The 23,009-nt window shown below is 41.8% G+C and overlaps 1 protein-coding gene across 2 annotated transcripts in view; it reads left to right on the top strand.

Moving 5' to 3' along the window:
• Positions 1-23,009, top strand: part of LOC139443186 (probable methyltransferase TARBP1) — a 78,135-nt gene that overhangs the window by 5,795 nt on the left and 49,331 nt on the right. For both annotated transcript variants that reach the window (XM_071224146.1, XM_071224145.1), the window contains exons 3-7: positions 1,593-1,744; positions 4,067-4,119; positions 13,746-13,846; positions 21,218-21,353; positions 21,479-21,575. In XM_071224146.1, coding sequence (XP_071080247.1) covers positions 1,593-1,744; positions 4,067-4,119; positions 13,746-13,846; positions 21,218-21,353; positions 21,479-21,575 — 539 coding nt within the window. The remainder of the gene's footprint in view (positions 1-1,592; positions 1,745-4,066; positions 4,120-13,745; positions 13,847-21,217; positions 21,354-21,478; positions 21,576-23,009) is intronic.

Raw genomic sequence — 23,009 nt, 5'->3', positions numbered from 1 at the left:
GCGGTGTTAAACCCAGCACACTCACTGTTGTCTATTTTCATGGATATTGTGTTGAAATATATAAACAGATTTCATGCTGTCAGCATAAGAAATTAACTCAAAGGCAACAAAACAGTTTATAGTGCTAATCGCCACAGGCTGTTGGCTGTGGCTCTCGCTTCACAGATCTCGCATGCCTTTTTGATCCAAAAGTTGTGTTAGGATTAGGGTAGGTTACCCTCAATTTTATCCTTAGCCCTTCTTATTAAGTCAAGCATCCTTTTATGGGTTAGGGTTAGGTTACCCTTTTCTGATCAAACACACCTTCAAAGTGAAGAAGAGGTCTGTTGAAAATCTAAAGATTTTTACAGTGTGAGAGCATCCAAAATAGAAATTATGGCCATGGTGTAATAGAGGTAATATTCTTAGAATTATACACAACTATTTTTTTTATTTCAGAGAATTTATTGTTGAGTCTCTATGGCATGGTCCCTCCATATTATCCCTGTGAATATATGTATGACAGATTGGAAATCTCACATCATTCAATAATCAATTGTTATGTTGCAAATTCATCACATGAGGTTATTGATAACTGTTCACATGGTGAACCAAATAGTTTACCAATGAACGGCTACTTCCTAACAAAAACAAATTGATTGCAACAGCTATAGTTGTTACACTACAAAGGAATATGTGACCCATATTTCCAATTTCCATCACATTTTGTTCTAAATTGGTTACACAGGATGATTGCTACTCCCTGACTAGATGGTGCTTGCTGGTTACACAGGATGATTGCTACTCCCTGACCATCTGGTGCTTGCTGGTTACACAGGATGATTGCTACTCCCTGACCAGCTGGTGCTTGCTGGTTACACAGGATGATTGCTACTCCCTGACCAGCTGGTGCTTGCTGGTTACACAGGATGATTGCTACTCCCTGACCAGCTGGTGCTTGCTGGTTACACAGGATGATTGCTACTCCCTGACCAGCTGGTACTTGCTGGTTACACAGGATGATTGCTACTCCCTGACCAGCTGGTGCTTGCTGGTTACACAGGATGATTGCTACTCCCTGACCAGCTGGTGCTTGCTGGTTACACAGGATGATTGCTACTCCCTGACCAGCTGGTGCTTGCTGGTTACACAGGATGATTGCTACTCCCTGACCAGCTGGTGCTTGCTGGTTACACAGGATGATTGCTACTCCCAGACCAGCTGGTGCTTGCTGGTTACACAGGATGATTGCTACTCCCTGACCAGCTGGTACTTGCTGGTTACACAGGATGATTGCTACTCCCTGACTAGCTGGTGCTTGCTTGTTACACAGGATGATTGCTACTCCCTGACCAGCTGGTACTTGCTGGTTGCTAGCTGCTAAAGAACATTCTTCTGGCCTCGGATCAATAGGGAAGCGGATAGTGTATGTCAAACACTAAACTGCATTCAATATATTTGGCTTAACAAAATAACTAGGAGAACTTTTTGATGATGACATGGAAATTAATGTTTGTTATTAATTGTTTTGAAAGACCAAAGACATGGTTTAAAGTAAGATTAGATATTTACACGCAGGTGAGTTAGTGTTCTATTGTGTTCCATGTGGGCAGGTGCTGGCTGGTGCCTACACACATCCTGGCTCATGACAGTGCTGAGACGATGCTACCAGCATGAGAGTCAGTTCATCATCAAGTGGGGGGTGGAGACTGCACTCAACTTGGACCTGACAGCTGTGCCTCTTCTGGAGCAGGGCCAGCAAGGGGTAAGCATTACCTCCGACTTTCCTATGCTCACACGTTTGTATAGCTTAAGTTAGTATCCTTGCATGCTGTGTTTTTGAGACCCTATGGAGTATTTCTGATTTCATGTCTTTTTACACCCTCAGGACACTAAAATTAGGCCTTACTTTTGAGAACATTTATCAGATCAAGTTCGATTAAAATGTGCATTTTTGAAAAAGTAACTTCGAGTTATGTATGTATTTTTTACTTATTGAATATCTTACCTTGTGTAGCTTAATTCGTAACAATACCTCAGCCTCAAGTGGCAATGACTTTTGAAAATATGGAGCGGGTGGGCATTGTTTTTTTTCTTTTGTGTGCTCAAACTTGTATGTAACCAAATAAACAGTTGTGTGACAAGGTAGACACAATTTTATGGATAACAACTTCTTTAATACTGTAAAAAGTGACGTTTCGTTATAGATTCTTAAACCGTTGTCAAGCAAGTCTTGGTTGACATTAAATTGTGTCTACCTTGTCATCCGTCAACTTCTAAGTAATGCCTATCAAACAATTTAAACAATTGTGTACCATCAACCTGGGAAGGGCCTCCCAACAAAAACAAGCATACAAACTCCTATTGCCACCATTACCATAACACGAGATGTGCAGTAAAGGAGTGCGCATGTAAAGGGAAATAACTGTGCTATATTGGATCCCATTGTTTTAAAGTATAAGTATTTTCTAAAAAAATATTTAAAATGGAAATAAAAAACGAAATGTACGGCAGACTATATGATGATGTGGGCGGTGCCTGAGATCCAAGACTACCCCGATTATTTTTTAGCCTAAATGAGTGAGTCGGAGCTGCACTGTAGGCAGCAATTTAATGCTTTATCAGGCCAGTCTGTAACAAGCAATCCTGAACCAGGCAAAGCGGTGGTTCATGGCAGGAGCATAATCAGCATGATCAGGGAATGAAGGATCCTCAGATTTTAATAATGCTGGACACATGGAGCTCCATGTAGTTGCCATAGCCATGGCCTGATTGGCTGACTCTAGACAATGCTGAATGCTCCAATAATTACAATACTGGATACTTCTGAGATCTCCTGAACTCCAGTCTTATGTTTAGCCTTCAGTTTGATGTACACCTAGAGTATGAGGTTGAAATACCACTGGGTTGATGCCCTATAGTTTATTTTTTTTTTTTCTAATAGCTCTGAATATTATCCCCTGCCACGTAGTGGGGCGGGGGATATAGGAGTTCGTCCATCCTTCTGTCTGCCTGTCCGCATCTCAGTATGGACAAATTTTCTCCAAAACTATTCAAGTTAGAAAAGAGACATTTTACACACTGATGTGACTGGTCATGACCTCAAATGTTCTAAAATTGGTGTCGTACATTCATTGTTTACAGAATTATGGCCTTTGCTTCAAGCTTTTCATTCTGTGTTATATGTGGACAAGTAGTTTCATAAACTACTGAAGTTACATGAATGAAAGTTTGCATCCTTATATAAGAGATACTTGTACGAGTTAGTGCCATACATTATTTTTTTTGCAGAGTTATTGTCCTTGCTCCATGCTTTTCAACTTAATGCATACTGTCTGCAATAGGGACAACTTTCTTCAGAAACTACTGACGTTACATGAATGAGACTTTGCAAGTTTATCAAAGTGATACTTGTCAAGATTGAGAAAATTTATCCCATGAAGTATTGTTTTACAGAGTTATGGCCCTTGCCCTGTGCTTTTCAACTTAGTGCATCCTGCGTGAAATGGGGACAAGTAGTTTCATAAACTACTGAAGTTACATGAATGAAAGTTTGCATCCTTATATAAGAGATACTTGTCAAGAGTTAGTGCCATACATTATTTTTTTTGCAGAGTTATGGCCCTTGCTCCATGCTTTTCAACTTAATGCATACTGTCTGCTTTTCAGCTTAGTGAAATGAGGACAAGTTTACTTTACTCAGAAACTACTGATGTTACATGAATGAAACTTTGCAAAAATCCCGTAAATTATTTGTTTACAGAGCTATGGCCCATGACTCATGTTATTTTACTTGGTGCATAGTGTATGCAATCAGGACAAGTTTTCTCAGAAACCGCTGAAGTTAGCTTATCTAAGAAATATTGATCAAACTGAGGGTTTTTTCCTAGAGAAGGGGCCTTTTATATGTAATAATTTAACATTTAATCAATTTTCCTGATGATATGAAGTGGCCCAAGTGGCTATATCGTTTTAAGGCTTTATAGGACTTTTTTATAGTTAATATTCAGTACTATATGAACCAACAAAATTCTAATGTGCCCCATGGCGGGGAATAGTGACAACGCTGTTTTCTTGTTTCTTTCAGTTCCTGACCGGTGACTTTCTTCTCATTCTTCAGGAGCTCAGGCTTTTTTTGAGGTAATTTTCAATACAGTTCAGACTGACACAGACATTAACACTTGCTTTCACCTCTTTCCTTTAAAATACGGTATTCTGTATGCTATCATTGAAGTACAGCCTGTTTGATTTAGACACATTTCATTCACAAGAAGAAGGACTGGGTAAAAGTTTCCACAACTTAGGTGTCTCTCTCCTAAAATATTTACTTATCCTGCATTACTCCTTAATGCATTCACTGCTTACCTTGCGACAAAAAAACCTGGGACAGCGTACCGGCGTTGGTCCTTGGGTGATGGCTCTGTTCCGTAATCCCACTTTTACATCCCGCCGTCGCTGTCCCTGTGACCTCACGTGACCAAAGGTCAACTCTTCTCATCACTGCCTGTCGCGACATAGCTAGGACATTTCCAGTGGAGCTCTCGTTTTTTGGATTTATTTAGACCTTCCAATTCGTCTACCATTCTAAAATTCTTCTGCGATTGGTGATGTATTCTTTTCATATTACTTTCAACATGTTGTGAAGTTGTATCTGATGTTTTGAGGTCTTTTTTTTCCCACCACGTGCTATCTGTTCCCCGCCATTTTGAATTATGTTACAATTGTTTGCTTGGCAAATGTAGTCAATTGTTTACAATTATTTGCTGGGTATGTATAACATATTTCATATGTTGTTTTCAAAACTACTAGCTTTGGCGGTTTATTGAGTTGCGTATATTCAAGCATTTATACACTTTCAACTCGTTTAAAAAATTTGCCGAGAAGTTATTATCTACGGCAGTAAATTCCAGTCCCTTTTTCTTCTAGTATAATATTGCGTAACTTATGCTTGCGCGTTGTACTACTTGTCGTGGAAAAAAATCTATTCTATTGAAGTGTACACAAATTTGTGCACCAAATTCTAAATGTGTTTTTTGTATAAACCTCTCTCCAACGAGTTTCACGAGGTATAGGCAAGTTACTCACAAACGTATTTTGCAGCAATCACGTCCTGAGAAAAGGAAAATGTCTCTATCGCGAATGAGCCTTTATCTTTGAGGGATAATAGGTTGGCCGTAACTGTCACCGCGGAGGTGCACATGCCACTGGAATCTTCTCTCTCGGAGAATGTTGGGCGTATTATAATTGGACCCAATTTGCAGTCTTTGGAGAATTCTACATCTGTTACGTCTGCAGAAAGTGCGCCAGCATCTCAAGATGCGTTGTCGGGGGTAGCGCCAAGCCAAGCTAGACTCAAGTCTACTCCATTGAGCATTGCGTCTCATATGCCTGCGCCGAGCGCAGCCAAGCCCTACTACCCAAGCGCTTCTACAATGACATCAGCCCCAGGGCTATCAGCGTATGATATTACGCAAGCAGTGCACGATCAGCTTAGCGCTCTACCAACGTATCCAGCGCACCCGGGTAGTGGGGTAGATAAAAAAGATACTATTTGGACACATCCTACGCCGATTCCGATTGACCCTATGATGTCAGATATGATTAGATCTTTGGATGAGGACTTCTCCAGGCTCACACTTACGCCGTCATTCAGACCTCCCAGGTTTAGGAAAGATGAATTTCCTATTCATGGCTTTGAGGCAGCAAACCAGGCACATAGTTTGAATGAGAATATACAGAGAATGACAGGCTCGTCAAGGCCTACCACTCTTAAGGATCAGGATACCAGAGTTGTGTTTATTGAAACAGAAATTCAAAGGGTATTAAAACCTTTATCAGCATTAGCATTGTCTACTCGGGCAGTAGAGCAGGATCTGTCAGAGGATAATCCTAACTGACTAGATCACCTCCAAACTATAGTTGATTTTCAACAGCGTCAGATTGACCATATGAGGAATCATCTTAAAGCTGCGTTGGCAGAAATAACTGTCACTCGGAGATTGGGTTATTTAGCCTTATCTACTTGGGACTCAGAGTTTAAGCGCAGATTGCTACATCAACCTTGGTCTTCCTCATCTCTGTTCAACGAACAGATTTCAGACACACAGCCCAAGGTTTCCAGTTACGCTAGGGATGAAACAGCACTCAAGGCTTTGGAGCATGTTTCTCAAAAATTTTCCCAGCGATCAGGCAAGTCAGGCAACTACAGGCCTAGACGTTAGTCGCTTAAGGAAGGACAGGTGCAAGATTCTTTTCGTGGCAAAGGGCGTGGCAGAGGAAAACCCCAGGGTTCTTATCAATCCCGACGTGGTAAATACCACAGTAAGGGAGGTGATAGGAGGGGCAAACATTGAAATGTTAGACAGTCACGACTGGGATCTCCTACCCCCAGTCGTCCCAATTGTCGATACCCCCGTAGGCGGGAAACTTAATCGGTTTTGGAAGAACTGGAGCATCCTCAGGGACGATTATGTTCTCAACATTCTACGCCACGGTTACCAACTAGACATAGAGGTTTTTCCTCCGTTGACCACGGCTCCCATTCCGGGGAATTATCCAAGGAAGCAACATATCCTTTTAAAGGCCAACATAGACTTACTATTGGAGAAAAGAGCCGTAGAGACACCCCAGCGCTAACTCCGGGGTTTTATTCTCACATCTTCCTGGTACCCAAGAAGGGCTCAGACAAGATGACAATGATACACAATCTCTCTGTTTTCAACGAGCTTTATCTTAAGCGTCCACCCTATCTCCGCCTCATTACATTGAGACTACTCAGAACCAGCATAAAAGCGTTCACTTCCTTGATCAGTATCGATCTACACAGATGCATATCTGCACATACCGATCCAAGGCTACTATATCAACTGGGTTGGATAGTCAGTGAGGCGAAATCGGAGTTAACTCCATCATTTCGACTCCAGTTCATAGGAGGACTATTTCAAACAGATCAGAATGGTACAAGATTTTATGCCTCCTGTCACCTGCTCTTTGTCAACCACGCACTTTTCACCAATGGCAAGTGTTGCTAGGGTTACTCACCTCAGCCCAGGACCAAACCAACAGAGGCCGATTACAGTTACCCCTACATCAGGAGTCAGGATCCACTCAGGGCCATCAGGCTACCAACGCATTTGAGACCTTATCTCCGTTGGTGGACGATAGAGTCGAATGTCTTAGGAGGAATCTCTTTATCAGGGTTGTCCCCGAATCTACACCTATTCGCAGACGCCTCCCTTCAGGGGTGGGGTGCTCACGTACAAGACCATACAGTCTCAGGGCTATGGTCAAGCGCTCATCGGAAATGGCACATAAGCAATCTTGAGTTGGAAGCCGTAATTCTAGCCATATCCCATTGGCAGAATCAACTGCAATCAACCCAACTCTCCATATCCACAGACAACAGCACTGTGATGTGGTGCCTGCGCAATCAGGGAACAACACACTCCAACTCGCTACTTCAACAGACATTCAGGTTTTTCCATCTAGTGGATCGACTGCAACTACAGTTCATAGTTCAGCACATCCCCGGATGTCGAAACATTCTGGCCGATGCTCTATCACGCCCAGACAGGGTAGCACCCAACGAGTGTAAATTTCACACAGAAGCATTCCAATTATTGGTACGGAAGTTCGGGCAACCAAACATTGACCTGTTTGCAACTTGCCAAAATCACCAACTCTTGACATATGTCTCCCCGTTACCAGATCCGAGGGCTTGGGCGGTGGACGCATTCAGCATTCCTTGGGAAGGACTAAAAGCGTATGCATTTCCGCCACCAGTTCTACTTCCCAGGATAATACAAAAGATCCAAGAGACAAGAATACTTCTCTGACTTTGGTTGCGCCCTGGTGGCCAGCTAGAGGGTGGTTCTTCGAGCTCAGAAAGCTAGCAGGAAACGATCCACTACCCCTTCCACAGTGGTCCAACCTACTTATCCACCCTCACAGCAAATTGCCTCATCCAACACCAGACAGATTTCGTCTGCACGGTTGGTTCGTCTTAAAAAGGCATTAAGTGCAAAAGACTATTCGGCTTGGGCAGCAAAAGCTATAACCTTAGCTCATCGTCCCTCTACTAGAAGCCTTTACGATGATAAGTGGGGATCGTTTGAAACTTTTTGCAAGGCAAAAGGTCAAGATCCTACTACGGCGTCACTTCAGTTTTTAGCTGAATACCTCCTACATCTGCATACCCAGAGACACTTGAAAGGTAGCACCATTACCATGTACTTGGTTGCACTTATGTTAGAGCTGAATTTTAGGTATTTGTGGTTCATTGAGAATCCTTTTAATTGGAACTTTGTTAGGGTTTGTATGTGTACATGGGTGCATGTGTTTAGTATAGTTATAAGATAAAACATAAGAAACAGCCAGCCCTTGCTGCCAGTGGCCGTTTCAGGCTATTTTCCCAGGGGTTGGTGACAGCAATAGTATAATGTTGCAGCTAAGACTTTAAAGTTAATTGTTTTGTGTGGAGTCTTAGAGGTCGTGACCTGATCAACAACGATAAGCATCCCACAAGAATTTCAGACGAATGAGTGTGAGAAAGAGAGCAGAGAGTTTTAAGATACGAAAGAAGTAAGACATGTTTCTAAGAGAGTGTAAGAAGATTGTGTTAAGGGAATAGAGGACATACGGTTTTTCAACCTGTCCGAGCTACTGTCAGAGCTACTGTCCGAGCTACTGTTCGAGCCACGGTACAAGCTATCCTGCATTTATCCTGCAACTGTGCTGCGACTGTTTATCATATTACGACTTATCCTTGGAGTGTGTGATATGTTATTCAATCTTTGTGTGGATATTCACCGAATTTATGGAATTATGGTATATGGAATTTGTGAAGTTTGAAATTAAAGACAATATTAAAGTGCTGGATCGAGTTGAAACTTTGATATCCTCTATCTCCATTAATTAGATAATTTAAGAGTTCACATTAAAAGTTGAAAAACCCGTGAAAATCCGGATGTGAACCTAAGACTTGGACATAAAGAAGATTGTGTCTCCATTCGTGAATTGGCAACAGGATCCTGCAAAGTTCAAAACGGATTAACACAGATTGGATTAAGGACTCGAAGTCGAAGTAAGGTATTTTATTTTCTCAAGAAGTTGAGATTGTGAAGTAAATGTGACTTTTATGGTTTTATCAATGCGTGATAAAAGAACTTACGGGTAATAAGACTACCTGTTCGAGTATTGAAGTGTGTGTTTATTCAGAAACAAGCAAATACATGAGGGATTATATGTCACTGGAATCGTGTATACACTGAATTGGACTTATCACATAGGATTACGGAACCCAAGAACTGTAAGTTACATCAAATATTTCAAGATTATTGGAACTGGTGTTGAACCGATTTGAAATCATGGCAAGTAGAACATTGAGCGATGCTGTTACAAGTGACAAAAAACGGATTCATGAACCTGCAAGAAATGCTAAATCATTAATAACTGAATCAAGATTAAGAAAACAGACTGAAAAGGGCCAAAATTATGTTTTGAACATGGCACAGGATAAAATGAAATTCTTATACAAGCAGGTTTCTTCGAAGATAAAGGACATTGAATACTTGATGAGCTCTGATGCAGATTTAGATGCCGTCAAAAATGAATTTGAAGATTGGAAGGAATTATGTGACAAGTTTCAAGAATCGGCTAAAGCTTATCATGAAAAACTTCATAGCCAATCAGCTAAAGACGATGAAGCAACTTGGTTCCAATCAAAGCTATGCACCTTTTCGCAGTTTGAAAGAAATGTTTCCTCCTTCATTAAACATTACAGTACGGGAGATGACATTAGACCAGAAGATAGCGTTTCTCAAGTTGGATTACCTAAGGGTTCAGTAATCTCCTCTGCCTCCTCTGCCAAAATGGAGATCCTAGCGAAAAGGGCCGAACTTATTGCCAGACAAAAATGTTTAGAATGAAGACACCAATTAGAAGAAGAAGAAAACAGATTAAAACAAAGACGAGAAAGATTAGAACTTGAGACAGAAGTAGAAATTGCCGATGCCCAGTATGAAATTTTTGACCAGTATGACCGAGAATCACACAGTTCTCGAAAACCAGAAAGTTCACTAAGGCCCTTCAAGCAAGTAAAGACCCGAAATAAAGATTTGAACCCAGAAGCTGAAGAATTTACACCTATTCAGAGTACAAACCTACAGGTTGGAGTCCACAATTCAAAATTTGATGAAGTATGTAAGCAACAGAATGAGATAATCCAGCAAGTGGTAGAACACCAGAAACTGGCCACGCTACCCACTAGGAAGATTCCTGTGTTCAGTGGTGACCCATTACAGTTTAAGCCCTTCATACAAGCATTCGAGCATGGTATAGAAGATAAAACCATCAATCCAAAAGATAGGCTATATTACTTGGATCAGTACACTAACGGTGAACCGAATGACTTGGTAGGAAGCTGCCTATTCATGAACCCTGAAAGTGGCTATGAACAAGCCAGGTCACTGTTGGATAAGAAATTTGGGAACAAGTACAAGATAGCAACAGCTTACATGGACAAAGCATTGAAATGGCCGGTTATTAAGTCAGAGGACAGTGAAGCACTCAACAGCTTTGCTGTATTCCTGACCAGCTGTGGAAATACCATGACTGATATCGACTATCTAAGAGAATTAGAACATCCAAAGAACATCAGAGAGTTGATCCAAAAGTTGCCATATAAGTTAAGAGAAAGATGGAGAACAGTTTCGTTTAATATCTTGGAAAGGAGAAATGTCACCTTTGCGGACCTTGTTGGTTTCGTAGATAAACAAGCACAGATCTTGTCAAGCCCATTGTTTGGCAATATCATCGACGACATCCAAGTTCAAGAAAGACCAAAGACGAAAGAAGCGCCAAAGAGATATAAGAGCTTTGCTACCGACACATCAAAGTCTGAATTAGGTCAAGAAACTGCCACCAGGGCAGCCTACCCAGTTCAACCAAAATTGATGACATCTGGTAAGCCATCTGCAACTAGAGAAAGAACAGCCAACACGTCTAGAGCATTCATCAAGCCATGCTGGTTCTGCAATGAGGACCACACCATGGAAATGTGCAAGGGAATGCAGGGTAAGACGTTGGATGAGAAGACTGACTTCTTAAGACCAAAGGGCTTGTGTTTTGGCTGCTTACAATTTGGACATATGAGTCGCGAGTGCCCCAGCAGATTGACATGTCATATATGTAAACTGAGACATGCAACCTGTTTTCATGACAACGGTAAGGACAGAGAAAAGAAAGAAATGGACCAAACGAAGCCAAGGGTTGTCACAAACAACAGTTTGGCTATGAGTGAGAGCGAGGACCACAAAGACTTGAGCTACATGCCTGTGGTCCCTGTTAGGATTAAAGTCAACTCTGGTGACAGGTATGTCAAAACATATGCCTTCCTTGACAACGGCAGTTCAGCAATCTTTTGTACCAGCAAGTTGGCAGAGGAGCTCCAAGTCACTGGAAAGATGACAAACATAGTTGTCAGCACCATGACTCAAAGGAAAACTGTTAATACCTCCATCCTATCAAATCTTAAAGTGCTGGATCGAGTTGAAACTTTGATATCCTCTATCTCCATTAATTAGATAATTTAAGAGTTCACAACTTAACTAAAATCCCGGAACTACAGGCCTTATTACACTCATTCAGGCTTGAGGATCAGACGACCAAGTTCCGCCCACCTGCGTGGGATCTGAACGTGGTACTTCGAGGTTTGCGAGGACCCCCATTTGAGCCCCTCAATGCATCCTCCTTTTATGACCTCACCAAGAAAACAATGTTTCTCTTGGCATTAGCCACAGCGCCACGGGTGAGCGAATTACATGCGATCGACATCACCTGGTTTCGTTTTGAGCATGGGACGCACGGAGCGGTACATCTAGGGTTGTGCTGGGATTTTATTGCCAAAAGTCAATTACCAGGCCAACCTGATCGTTCCTTCACCATTCCACCAATCTCGACGATTGTGGGCAGTGAAGATGAGGGTGAACTTCTATTATGTCCGGTACGCACACTGCGAATTTTCATCCGCCGTTCCAAGACTAGGCGTGGTTCGAGGAAGCGGTTATTTATACCCGTATCTACCACATCCAAGACCGAGGTCAGTCGCCACACCATATCCTTATGGTTACGCGCAGTCATCCTTCAGGCCTATTCGATTGACAATTTGGATCCACCAAGAACGAATAATCCTCATGAGATCAGGGCATTAGCCTCTACCATGGCCTTACACAGCAATTGTACTATCAAGACAATCATGGAAGGATGTTTTTGGAGGTCTGACACAGTTTTCTCTAGTCATTATCTTCGCGATGTGACTCTCGAGGACATTGAAGGTGTACGGAGTTTTGGGCCGTTGGTTGTAGCTCAGCAAGTTACCAACCCTCGACGCAAATAATGGACGCACCCTATACAGAGCCTTTTCCTGTTCGGTGTAATCGATCAGATTTCGCCAGTGGAAGACAAGTTATTGTCATCAGGGCTATAATTATATAGTAAGTAAAGATTTGGCTGAGCAGCTCGTTGTCTTTATTACTAAAATGTATAGGGAACTATTCTTTGATTCCCATGTGCAATTGTTTGCCACATTGTAATACCCTACCGTATTAGCGTTTTCTCTCAACTTTTCCGCTAAACGGTTTACTGACCAATCTGTGTCATGTTGTCAGGGTGTGAATTATTGAGGTTTCTGTATTGTGAGGATTTCCCACCTCCAAACCGTCTTACAGATGCATTAAGGAGTAATGCAGGATAAGTAAAAAATTTAGTAAAATCTAAATATTTTTTACATTTGTATACTTATCCTGCATTACTACGTTTAAGGCCCACCCGTCGCAGACTTGCCTCCCCACTTTGGCTTCAGAAACCTCAAAAGTATGTTTTTAAGCTCGGGCGACAGGCAGTGATCTGAAGAGTTGACCTTTGATCAGGTGAGGTCACAGGGACAGCGACGGTGGGATGTAAAAGTGGGATTACGGAACAGAGCCTTCACCCAAGGACCATCGCCGGTATGCTGTCCCAGTTTTTTTTGTCGCAAGGTAAGCTGTGAATGCATTAAGGAGTAATGCAGGATAAGTATACAAATGTAAAAAATATTTAGATTTTACTAAATTGAAAAATGTACAAAAGACAATTTTTATTGAGAGAAGCAGCAGGAAACAGACTTTTACATTTATTGACCTCCTGGTTTGAAACATGGGGATATAGCGATCAGCATTGTCCATTTGTCCGTCAGCCATCTGTTTGTTTTGTTTCCGGAGCAGAACTCCAAAACCATTAAATATTTCGTGTTGAAACTTCCTATATAGATCAGTCTGGTGGGGAACTGGTGCCTTGTAATGATTTGGGATTTGTATCCATTTTATTTTATTTTTTTAGTGATTTTCATGATGAAAATAGGTTGTTTTCCAATACCATTAAATATTTCATATTGAAACTTACTATATAGATCAGTCTAGTGTATAACTTGAGATTTGGGATTATTTTATTATTATTTTGTTTTCATGACAACAATTTGGTCTTGTACTGAAAATGAGGGTGGTGCTTGTTTCTGGACTTTATTGTACTTCCTTAAACCACAGGAAACATATGAGTCTGACAATAACATAAAGTACATGAGGATACAACTGCTTGTAAACTGCTCTTCAGTGGATAGAATGTAGTCTTCAAGTGCATAATTTACAATATTCTTTGGTGATGTTTATGAGATGAGTTGTAAATGATTGTATTGCCACTATACCTGACTGCCCTGCCTCTGTCCCCGCTCCTAGGCCCCCAGGGGTTGAGGTCGGGACATGTCCCCCAGTGGCGGTCAACCTGGCACGCTTCTTCTCCAACTGCCTCACACAACTGAAGAGTAAGGAGAGACAAGGTAAGATGTTTGTATTTGAGGAATACAGTATAGTTTTTTCCCTGAACTTTCATAGTCAAACACAAGGATGTTGTTACATTTCACATGGGGATAGAGCAAATTTGATTGCTTTTCTCAGATGCCAAATTTAAGACTAATCTTGTGTATTGTTGGACATAATAATAACATCTGATATTTTGAAAATCCTTGAACAGGTCTGATGAGCTCTTCCATGTAATTGCCTGCACCCTTACATTTAGAGACAAAGTATGCCACTAAAATAGGTAGTTTATGGTTCAATAAGTCACATTTTAATGTCTGTTCAGAGTGTAATTATCAAAGATCTCATGCAGCAATAAGCAGGATTGATCAAATTTAAGTTTTATATTAATTAGCTTCAGTTTAGTCTTGTGATTTGGAACAAGTTCATTGTGGAGCCATATAAGTTGAAATAAAGGACACACATACGCAATAATAGTTGAATGTTACAAATAAAGAATGAATGTTACAAATTAAGGTCAATATTTTTAACTTATCCTGCATTACTTCTTAATGCATTCACTACTTACGATGGTCTTGGGTAAAAAAAAAATGTTCTTGTTTTCAAATCCTGCTTTTTGCATGGACCATCGCCACTGTCATGTGACCTTGATGACACATCACCTCACATCACTGCCTGTCGCATAACAACTAGGACGTATAGGCGGCCATTCGGTCAAAAAATACAAAGTTGAAAAAAAGGACAAAAGTACGCAATTAATGTCAAATATGACGAATAAAGAACTAAATGTTACTACTAAACGTCAAAATACAATATTAATAGTCAAATATTACGAAAGATGTCATAAGAAAAGAAAGAACAAAGTGTACGAAAGAACGTCAGTGATCACGAAAGGACATTTTCAATAAAGAGCGTCAGTGAGCACGAAAGGACGTTTTCAATAAAGAACGTCAGTGAGCACGAAAGGACGTTGACAAAAAAGAACGCCAGATGGCGCTGCAGTTTGTAAAACATTCTGAGTTTAATCGGCTTGTTCCGCCGTGTAAATCCATTTGGTATATATATTTGCTGTTCAGATATTAGGCAGCATTTTGTTCGCACATAGTTACCGAAAAGCTGTTAAATAAAACAAACTCTCGCACAACGTTCACTTTTCAGATGAAAATGTGCATCTGACACAAAACTCAGCATCATAGCATCCTCGTGTTGCACCAAGCATGAACAGTTATTGGATCACTGTAGATGAATCCTAGTTTAGCGTTGAGTGTTTTTTGAAGGTTGTATACAAAATACATGTACCAATGTTAGGCAGATGTTGGATTACACAGTATGCTGTATTTATGAAAAGGCCCTAAGCGGTAACAAAGCTTAACGCAACATGTTTATACACAATGTGTACATTCTACATTATAAATACATGTATATGACATGATGTCAGACGGTGAGTGCACGAGGAATGACGTAATATATTGTGCACCTCGGCATGCAGTTATCATATACACGACGGAACAAGCCGATTAAACTCGGAATGTTTTACAAATTGCAGCGCCATCTGGCGTTCTTTATTGTCAACGTCCTTTCGTGCTCACTGACGTTCTTTATTGAAAACATCCTTTTGTGCTCACTGACGCTCTTTATTGAAAATGTCCTTTCGAGATCACTGACGTTCTTTCGTACACATTGTTCTTTCTTTTCTTATGACGTCCTTTTCGTAACATTTGACTATTAATATTGTATTTTGACGTTTAGTAGTAACATTTAGTTCTTTATTCGTCATATTTGACCTTATTTGCGTACTTTTGTCCTTTTTTTCAACTTTGTATCTTTTGACCGAATGGCCGCCCATAAGGACGTCTCTCAGTTGAGTTCTTCAAATTGGATTTTTTTTAGACCTTTAGCTTCAGCTATTACTGTGATGGGTGATGTATTCTTTTCATATTACTTTTACTATTTTGTGTATTAATATGTGGGTGATTGTGGTATAAAAAGACTTTGGCTCGTTGTTTCCCACGAATTTGAATTTGTGTTACAATTGTTTACCTGCAGGGGTAGTCAAATTGTTTGCAATTTGTAGCTAGGTATTTATAACATCTTTATGTGTATTTAATTAAAGGTAGCTTTGATGTTACATAGAGTTTGCGTAAATCATTTCATTGTATAGACTTTCAACTTGTAAAATATTTGCCGATAGATTTTTGTATAATTCTATGGCAATTCTTCAACTCCGTATCAATTCTTTATCAACTCCCTATTTGCGTATAATATGCTTGTGCAGTGTACAAATTATTTTTTTTCACCACTCTCTCCATCGAGTTTTGCTATTTATAGACAGGTCACTCAAAAACGTATTTTGAAGCGGTTCCGTAGTGTTGCGAGGAAGATGTCACAGTCGCAGGATGCGAGCAGTGGACATTCTTCTATCATAACTACGCAACCATTATCTTCGGTTGGTAATATGGCTTCCATAATAGTGACTGCAGACATTCTCCAAACTCAACAATGTCGGAGGCCACTGTGAGTATCATACCTGCTTCTAATTTTCAGTGTTTAGGACTACCAGTGCTACGGCCCCTGCAAGGCTAGCACGCTCGTCTCACGACGCTTTGATTAGGGTACTGCAGACACATGCCATGATCCAGTCAACACCAATGGGCATTGCTTTTCAAGGGCTTGCGTTGAGTGCAGTGCCTTCCTACTTCCCAGGTGCGTCTACAATTACATTAGCCTCAGGGCTTCCACCGTACACCATTACGTCCGTGACGCATGATCAGCTTAGCGGTGTTCCACCCACTTCTCCGGCAGCACAGCAGTTGTACGCTAGGCTGTCAGCACTGTACCAGAACAGCAATTGGATGCGGAATTTTATGCAGTCCATGTGGTAGCAGTCTATGGCACATTTGTACCCAAGCCTGCACCTATGTTCCAGGTGCCAGCGTCAACTACAACTCTTGCACATGCATAACAGGGTTGATAAAAAGGATACCATATGGTCATATCCCAACTCAATTCCGTTGGATCTGATGTTGACAGAAATGGTTAGGGCACTGGACAAGAATTTCTCAAGACTCACACTTGCCCCATCATTCAAAGTGCCAAAGTTAAGGAAAGATGATTTTCCTGTTTATGATTTTTGTCGGTAGCAGATCAGGTGTATTGAAAGCTTTGTCAGCATTGGCGTCTTCAACCTGTGCTACGGATCAAGATGTAACGGAAGATAATCCTAACCATTTAGATCACTTCCAAACTGTCGCTGACTTCCAACAGGATTAAAATGACCACATGAGGAACCATGTCCAAGCTTCACTAGCTGAGATTACTGTGACACGCAGGATTAGGTATTTAGCACTTTTAAACTGGGATTCTGAGTTTAAGAGCAGGCTCCTACGTCAACCTTGGTCATCTAGGATACTGTTCAATGGACAAATGGTTGATACGCATTCTAAAGTATCCAATTACGCTAAGGATGAGACCGCGCTCAAGGCATTCAGGCAGGCCGGATAATTACAAACCTAGACGCTCTTCGCTTAAAGAAGGTCAAGACCAGGATTTTTTTAGAGGAAGTGGGCATAGCAGAGGTCCTTATCAATCCCCCCGTGGTAAATTCCAGGGCAGTGGAAGTGTTGGACCCCCTTTACTGTGTATTTGGTAGCACTTAACTCAGTGTTGGCTGTTCTGGAGAATCGCTAAATGACCAAGGTCCCGCAACTACAGGCCCTATTATGCTCATTTAGGCTTGTTGATCAGAAGACCAAATTCCGCCCCCCTGCTTGGGACTTGAATGTGATACTTCAAGGTTTGCGAGGGCCCACCCTTCGAGACCCTCTACGCATCCTCTTTTTATGACCTCAACAACAAAACAATAGTTCTCTTGGCATTAACAACTGCGGCATGGGTGAGCGAGTTACATGCACTTGACATCACCCGGGTCCGTTTTGAGAATAGTATGCACTGAGTGAAACATCTTAGGTTGTGGTAAGATTTTGTTGCAAAAAATCAACTACCAGGCCAACCTGATCGTTTCTTCACTATCCCACCAATTTCTACGAACTCCTCCCATGCCCGGTACACTCACTATGAGTTTACATCCTTCGCTCCAAAACTAGGAGTGGTTCGATTTAACGGTTGTTCATACCCGCATCTCCTGCGTCCACGACCAAAGTTAGTCGCAACACCATCTCTATGGTTATGCGCGGTCATCTTTCAGGCTTATGAGATTGCCAAACTTGATCCTCCGAGAGCGAATAATTCTCATAAGATCAGGGCGTTAGCCTCTACCATGGCGTTACATAGTAACTGTTAAAGGATAATGGAAGGATGTTTTAGGAGGTCCAACACAGTTTTTGCCAGTCATTATCTTCCCGATGTGGCTCTTGAAGACGTCAGAGGCATTTGTAGTTTTGGCCCTCTGGTAGTAGCCCAGCAGATAACCAACCCTCGACACAAATAATGAACTTGCCCAATACGGAGCCAGTCTATTTCACGCATAGGTGGAAGACATAGACACCCAGTGGAAGAAATGAAGACAAGCTTTTTTATCAGGCTTTGGCTCGATGACACAGTAGGTAAAGATTTCAACTTTCGCTATCATCCTTTATTACCATGTGTGAACAGGGTGCTACCTTTTAATTCTTATGTTCCATCTGTAAAAGATTGAGTGAGTGAGTGAGTTGGGTTTAACGCTGCTTTTAACAGTATTCCAGTCATATCACAGCTGTTAAAGATTGAACTACCCCTACCGCTACAGCATTTTTCTTTGCTTTTTCCGCCTCGCAGATTCTTGACAAACGTGAGTCGTTTTTCGTGTGTGAATTATTGAAGTTTTGGACATCTGAAGGCCTCCAAACCATCCGATACAGATGCATTAAGGAGTAATGCAGGAAAAGTTAAACATTTAGTAGAGTGTGTTAATTACGGTAAATATCTAAATATTCTTTTACATTTGTATAGTTATCCTCAGGGCTAAGGACCCAGATTTGTCTCCCCAATTTGTCTTCAGAAATCTATAAAGATTCCTTACATCTTTCTTGAAACAACATATGTGTATGTTACTGGTACTCATTTCCAGGGTATTTTCATTATGTCAGTTACACAATAGATAAAGCCTCTTGGACCTTTATACCAACAACAAAGCTACTGTAATTCAATCAAGTTTACAGTTACAGTGTAGCCGTCCCACAGAGGGTACTAAGCTTGTGAAATCAACTCCTCCTACAGTTTCCAGAGAATATCCCTGAAACTCTACACACAAGATGTCGACATGTTGATGATACTCATATCGCAGTCCTGTTTCATTTCGACTAATTTTGACAGAGTTACTGCCCCTGTTTTACGGAGCTTCATTTGCCTTATTGTGAGAGAGGGTACTAAGCTTGTGAAATCAACTCCTCCTACAGTTTCCAGAGAATATCCCTGAAACTCTACACACAAGATGTCGACATGTTGATGATACACATATCGCAGTCCTGTTTCATTTCGACTAATTTTGACAGAGTTACTGCCCCTGTTTTACGGAGCTTCATTTGCCTCATTGTGAGAGAGGGTACTAAGCTTGTGAAATCAACTCCTCCTACAGTTTCTAGAGAATATCCCTGACACTCTACACACAAGATGTCGACATATTGATGATACACATATTGCAGTTCTGTTTCATTTCGACTAATTTTGACAGAGTTACTGCCCCTGTTTTACGGAGCTCCATTTGCCTAATTGTGAGAGAGGTACTAAGCTTGTGAAATCAACTTCTCCTCCAGCTTTTAAAGAATATCCCTGACACTGTACACACAAGATGTCGACATATTGATGATACGCATATCGCAGTCCCGTTTCATTTCTACAAATTTTGACAGAGTTACTGCCCCTGTTTTACGGAGCTTCATGAAATCTACTCCTCCAGTTTTCAGAGAATATCACAATATCTAACTATAACTATAGTTAGTTTCCTTGTATAAGGCTTTTGTGGGTGAGCTACATCCTTATGGCATTAGCATTCAGACTGGATTACTTCCAAAAAAATGTTCTGCGCATTTGTTTCAAATGCAGTTCCATCTACTGTTGTTATTTCATAAAATACAAAGAATATATAAACTCGTTAAAAAAATTCATGCGGGGGATGTTGTGCTCTCAGAGCACTCTTGTTCTCCTTCCAACTTTCTCTCTACCCTTTTTTATCCTTCATTCTCCATTCTCCTTCCAACTTCCTCTCCACCCCGGGGAAATTATCAATACAACTTCCTTTCAGATTGTAACATGTAATGAAATGTAAAATCAAATGACAAATGTTATCTTTATATTCCCAAAGATCAAACACGCAACCTGTAGCCCAGTGAGTGTACCTCAAGGCTACATAGGCGCTGATAAATCGTAATGATTTTTAGAATGTCTTTTTCAAGAACCGTAAGCTAGCAACAAAGATTTTACGCCTGTTTCCTAAGGTTACAACCACTCCTGATGTGTTGCTTACTGATGTTCTTCTAGTATATGATATGGACACAGCCACTCCTGAAGTGCTGCATAGTGATGTTCTTCTAGTATATGAAATGGACACAGCCACTCCTGAAGTGCTGCTTAGTGATGTTCTTCTTGTATATGATATGGACACAGCCACTCCTGAACTGCTGCTTAGTGATGTTCCCCTAGCTTATGATTTACACAGCCACTCCTGAAGTGCTGCATAGTGATGTTCTTCTAGTATATGAAATGGACACAGCCACTCCTGAAGTGCTGCATAGTGATGTTCTTCTAGTATATGAAATGGACACAGCCACTCCTGAAGTGCTGCATAGTGATGTTCTTCTAGCTTATGATTTACACAGCCACTCCTGAAGTGCTGCATAGTGATGTTCTTCTAGTATATGAAATGGACACAGCCACTCCTGAAGTGCTGCATAGTGATGTTCTTCTAGTATATGATATGGACACAGCCACTACTGAAGTGCTGCATAGTGATGTTCTTCTAGTATATGAAATGGACACAGCCACTCCTGAAGTGCTGCATAGTGATGTTCGTCTAGTATATGATATGGACACAGCCACTGCTAAAGTGCTGCTTAGTGATGTTCTTCTTGTATATGATATGGACACAGCCTCTCCTGAAGGGCTGCTTAGTGATGTTCCCCTAGCTTATGATATGGACACAGCCACTCCTGAAGTGCTGCTTAGTGATGTTTTCTAGTATATGATATGGACACAGCCACTCCTGAAGTGCTGCTTCGTGATGTTGGTCTAGTGTAGGATATGGACACAGCCACTACTGAAGTGCTGCTTAGTGAAGTTCGTCTAGTATAGGATATGGACACAGCCACTCCTGAAGTGCCGCTTAGTGATGTTCGTCTAGTATATGATATGGACACAGCCACTCCTGAAGTGCTGCCTAGTGATGTTCTTCTCTTCAGGTGACTTCCTGGCCGCTGTGTGTGGGACGTTGATGTCATGCACTTGGGGATCCACACCAATGCTGTTCCTGTGTCGGGCGCTGGCCAATATCCCCGCAACACCCATCCTTACTCCACGCATTTTAACACTCATCAAGTAAGTTACCCTCTCTATTTGCTCTATAACAGATGTCAATGTTCAGTTCAGTTTTCAAGATTTGTGGAATTATTTGAAGACTGTTCATTCATTGTTTTCTGTTCCTATTCTCCTGGATCATCCAGGGATATGTTGACAACACTGATGACAACCATGGAGCCACTACAGAAGGGTGCAATTCAGTGCTTCCTGCTCAAGGCCATTTTACACCTGACTGACAAGGTAGGTCATAACACTGGCACTCCACCTGCCAAAGACACTCCACCTGCCCAAGACCCTCTTACACCTGACTGACAAGGTAGGTCATAACACTGGCACTCCACCTGCCCAAGACTCCCCACCTGCCCAAGACCATCTTACACCTGACTGACAAGGTATGTCATAACACTGGCACTCCACCTGAGCAAGACGCTCCACCTGCCCAAGACGCTCTTACAACTGACCGACAAGATAGGTCATAACAATGACGCTCCACCTGCTCAAGATGCTCTTACACCTGACCAGAGATAGGTCATATCAATGACACTCCACCTGCCCAAGACGCTCTTAAACCTGACCGACAAGATAGGTCATAACAATAACGCTCCACCTGCTCAAGACGCTTTTACACCTGACTGACAAGATAGGTCATTACAATGACGCTCCACCTGCCCAAGACGCTTTTACACCTGATCGACAAGATAGGTCATAACAATGACGCTCCACCTGCTCAAGACGCTCTTACAACTGACCGACAAGATAGGTCATAACAATGACGCTCCACCTGCCCAAGACCCTCTTACACCTGACCAGAGATAGGTCATAACAATGACACTCCACCTGCCCAAGACGCTCTTACACCTGACCGACAAGATAGGTCATAACAATAACGCTCCACCTGCCCAAGACACTTTACACCTGACTGTGACATCTGATTGGCAAGGCACCATTAAAATGAAGTAGCATGATAGATTGATCAAATGCTAAATCTCTCAAAACCAATAAACTTGATCTTCTTTGTCGAAATAGAAAAGGCACCATATGCATGATGTTTGTGCTTGTGACAATGACGCACTCTGCAGTATTCCAGCTATATGTCTGTAAATAATAAGTCTGGACCAGCCAATGCAGTGATTGAGCATCGATCCACTCAATTGGGTAATGATGACATGCATCAACCAAGTCAGTGAGCTTGACAACCCGATCCTGTTAGTTGCCTCTTAGGTCAAACATAGCCACATCTTACGGCAAGCATGGGTTGCCCCCCTCCACCTGCCAAAGACACTCCACCTGCCCAAGACCCTCTTACACCTGACTGACAAGGTAGGTCATAACACTGGCACTCCACCTGCCCAAGACTCCCCACCTGCCCAAGACACTCCACCTGCCCAAGACCCTCTTACACCTGACTGACAAGGTAGGTCATAACACTGGCACTCCACCTGCCCAAGACTCCCCACCTGCCCAAGACGCTCCACCTGCCCATGACGCTCTTACACCTGACTGACAAGGTATGTCATAACACTGGCACTCCACCTGAGCAAGACACTCCACCTGCCCAAGATGCTCTTAGTCCTGACCGACAAGATAGGTCATAACAATGACGCTTCACCTGCTCAAGACGCTCTTACACCTGACCAGAGATTGGTCATAACAATGACGCTCCACCTGCCCATG

Source organism: Haliotis cracherodii, unplaced genomic scaffold, assembly GCF_022045235.1.
Source record: "Haliotis cracherodii isolate W230 unplaced genomic scaffold, xgHalCrac1.p SCAF_5, whole genome shotgun sequence".
NCBI classification, from domain to species: Eukaryota; Metazoa; Mollusca; class Gastropoda; order Lepetellida; family Haliotidae; genus Haliotis; species Haliotis cracherodii.
Note: the sequence above shows the minus strand (reverse complement) of the source record. Positions and strands in the feature narration are given on the sequence as shown.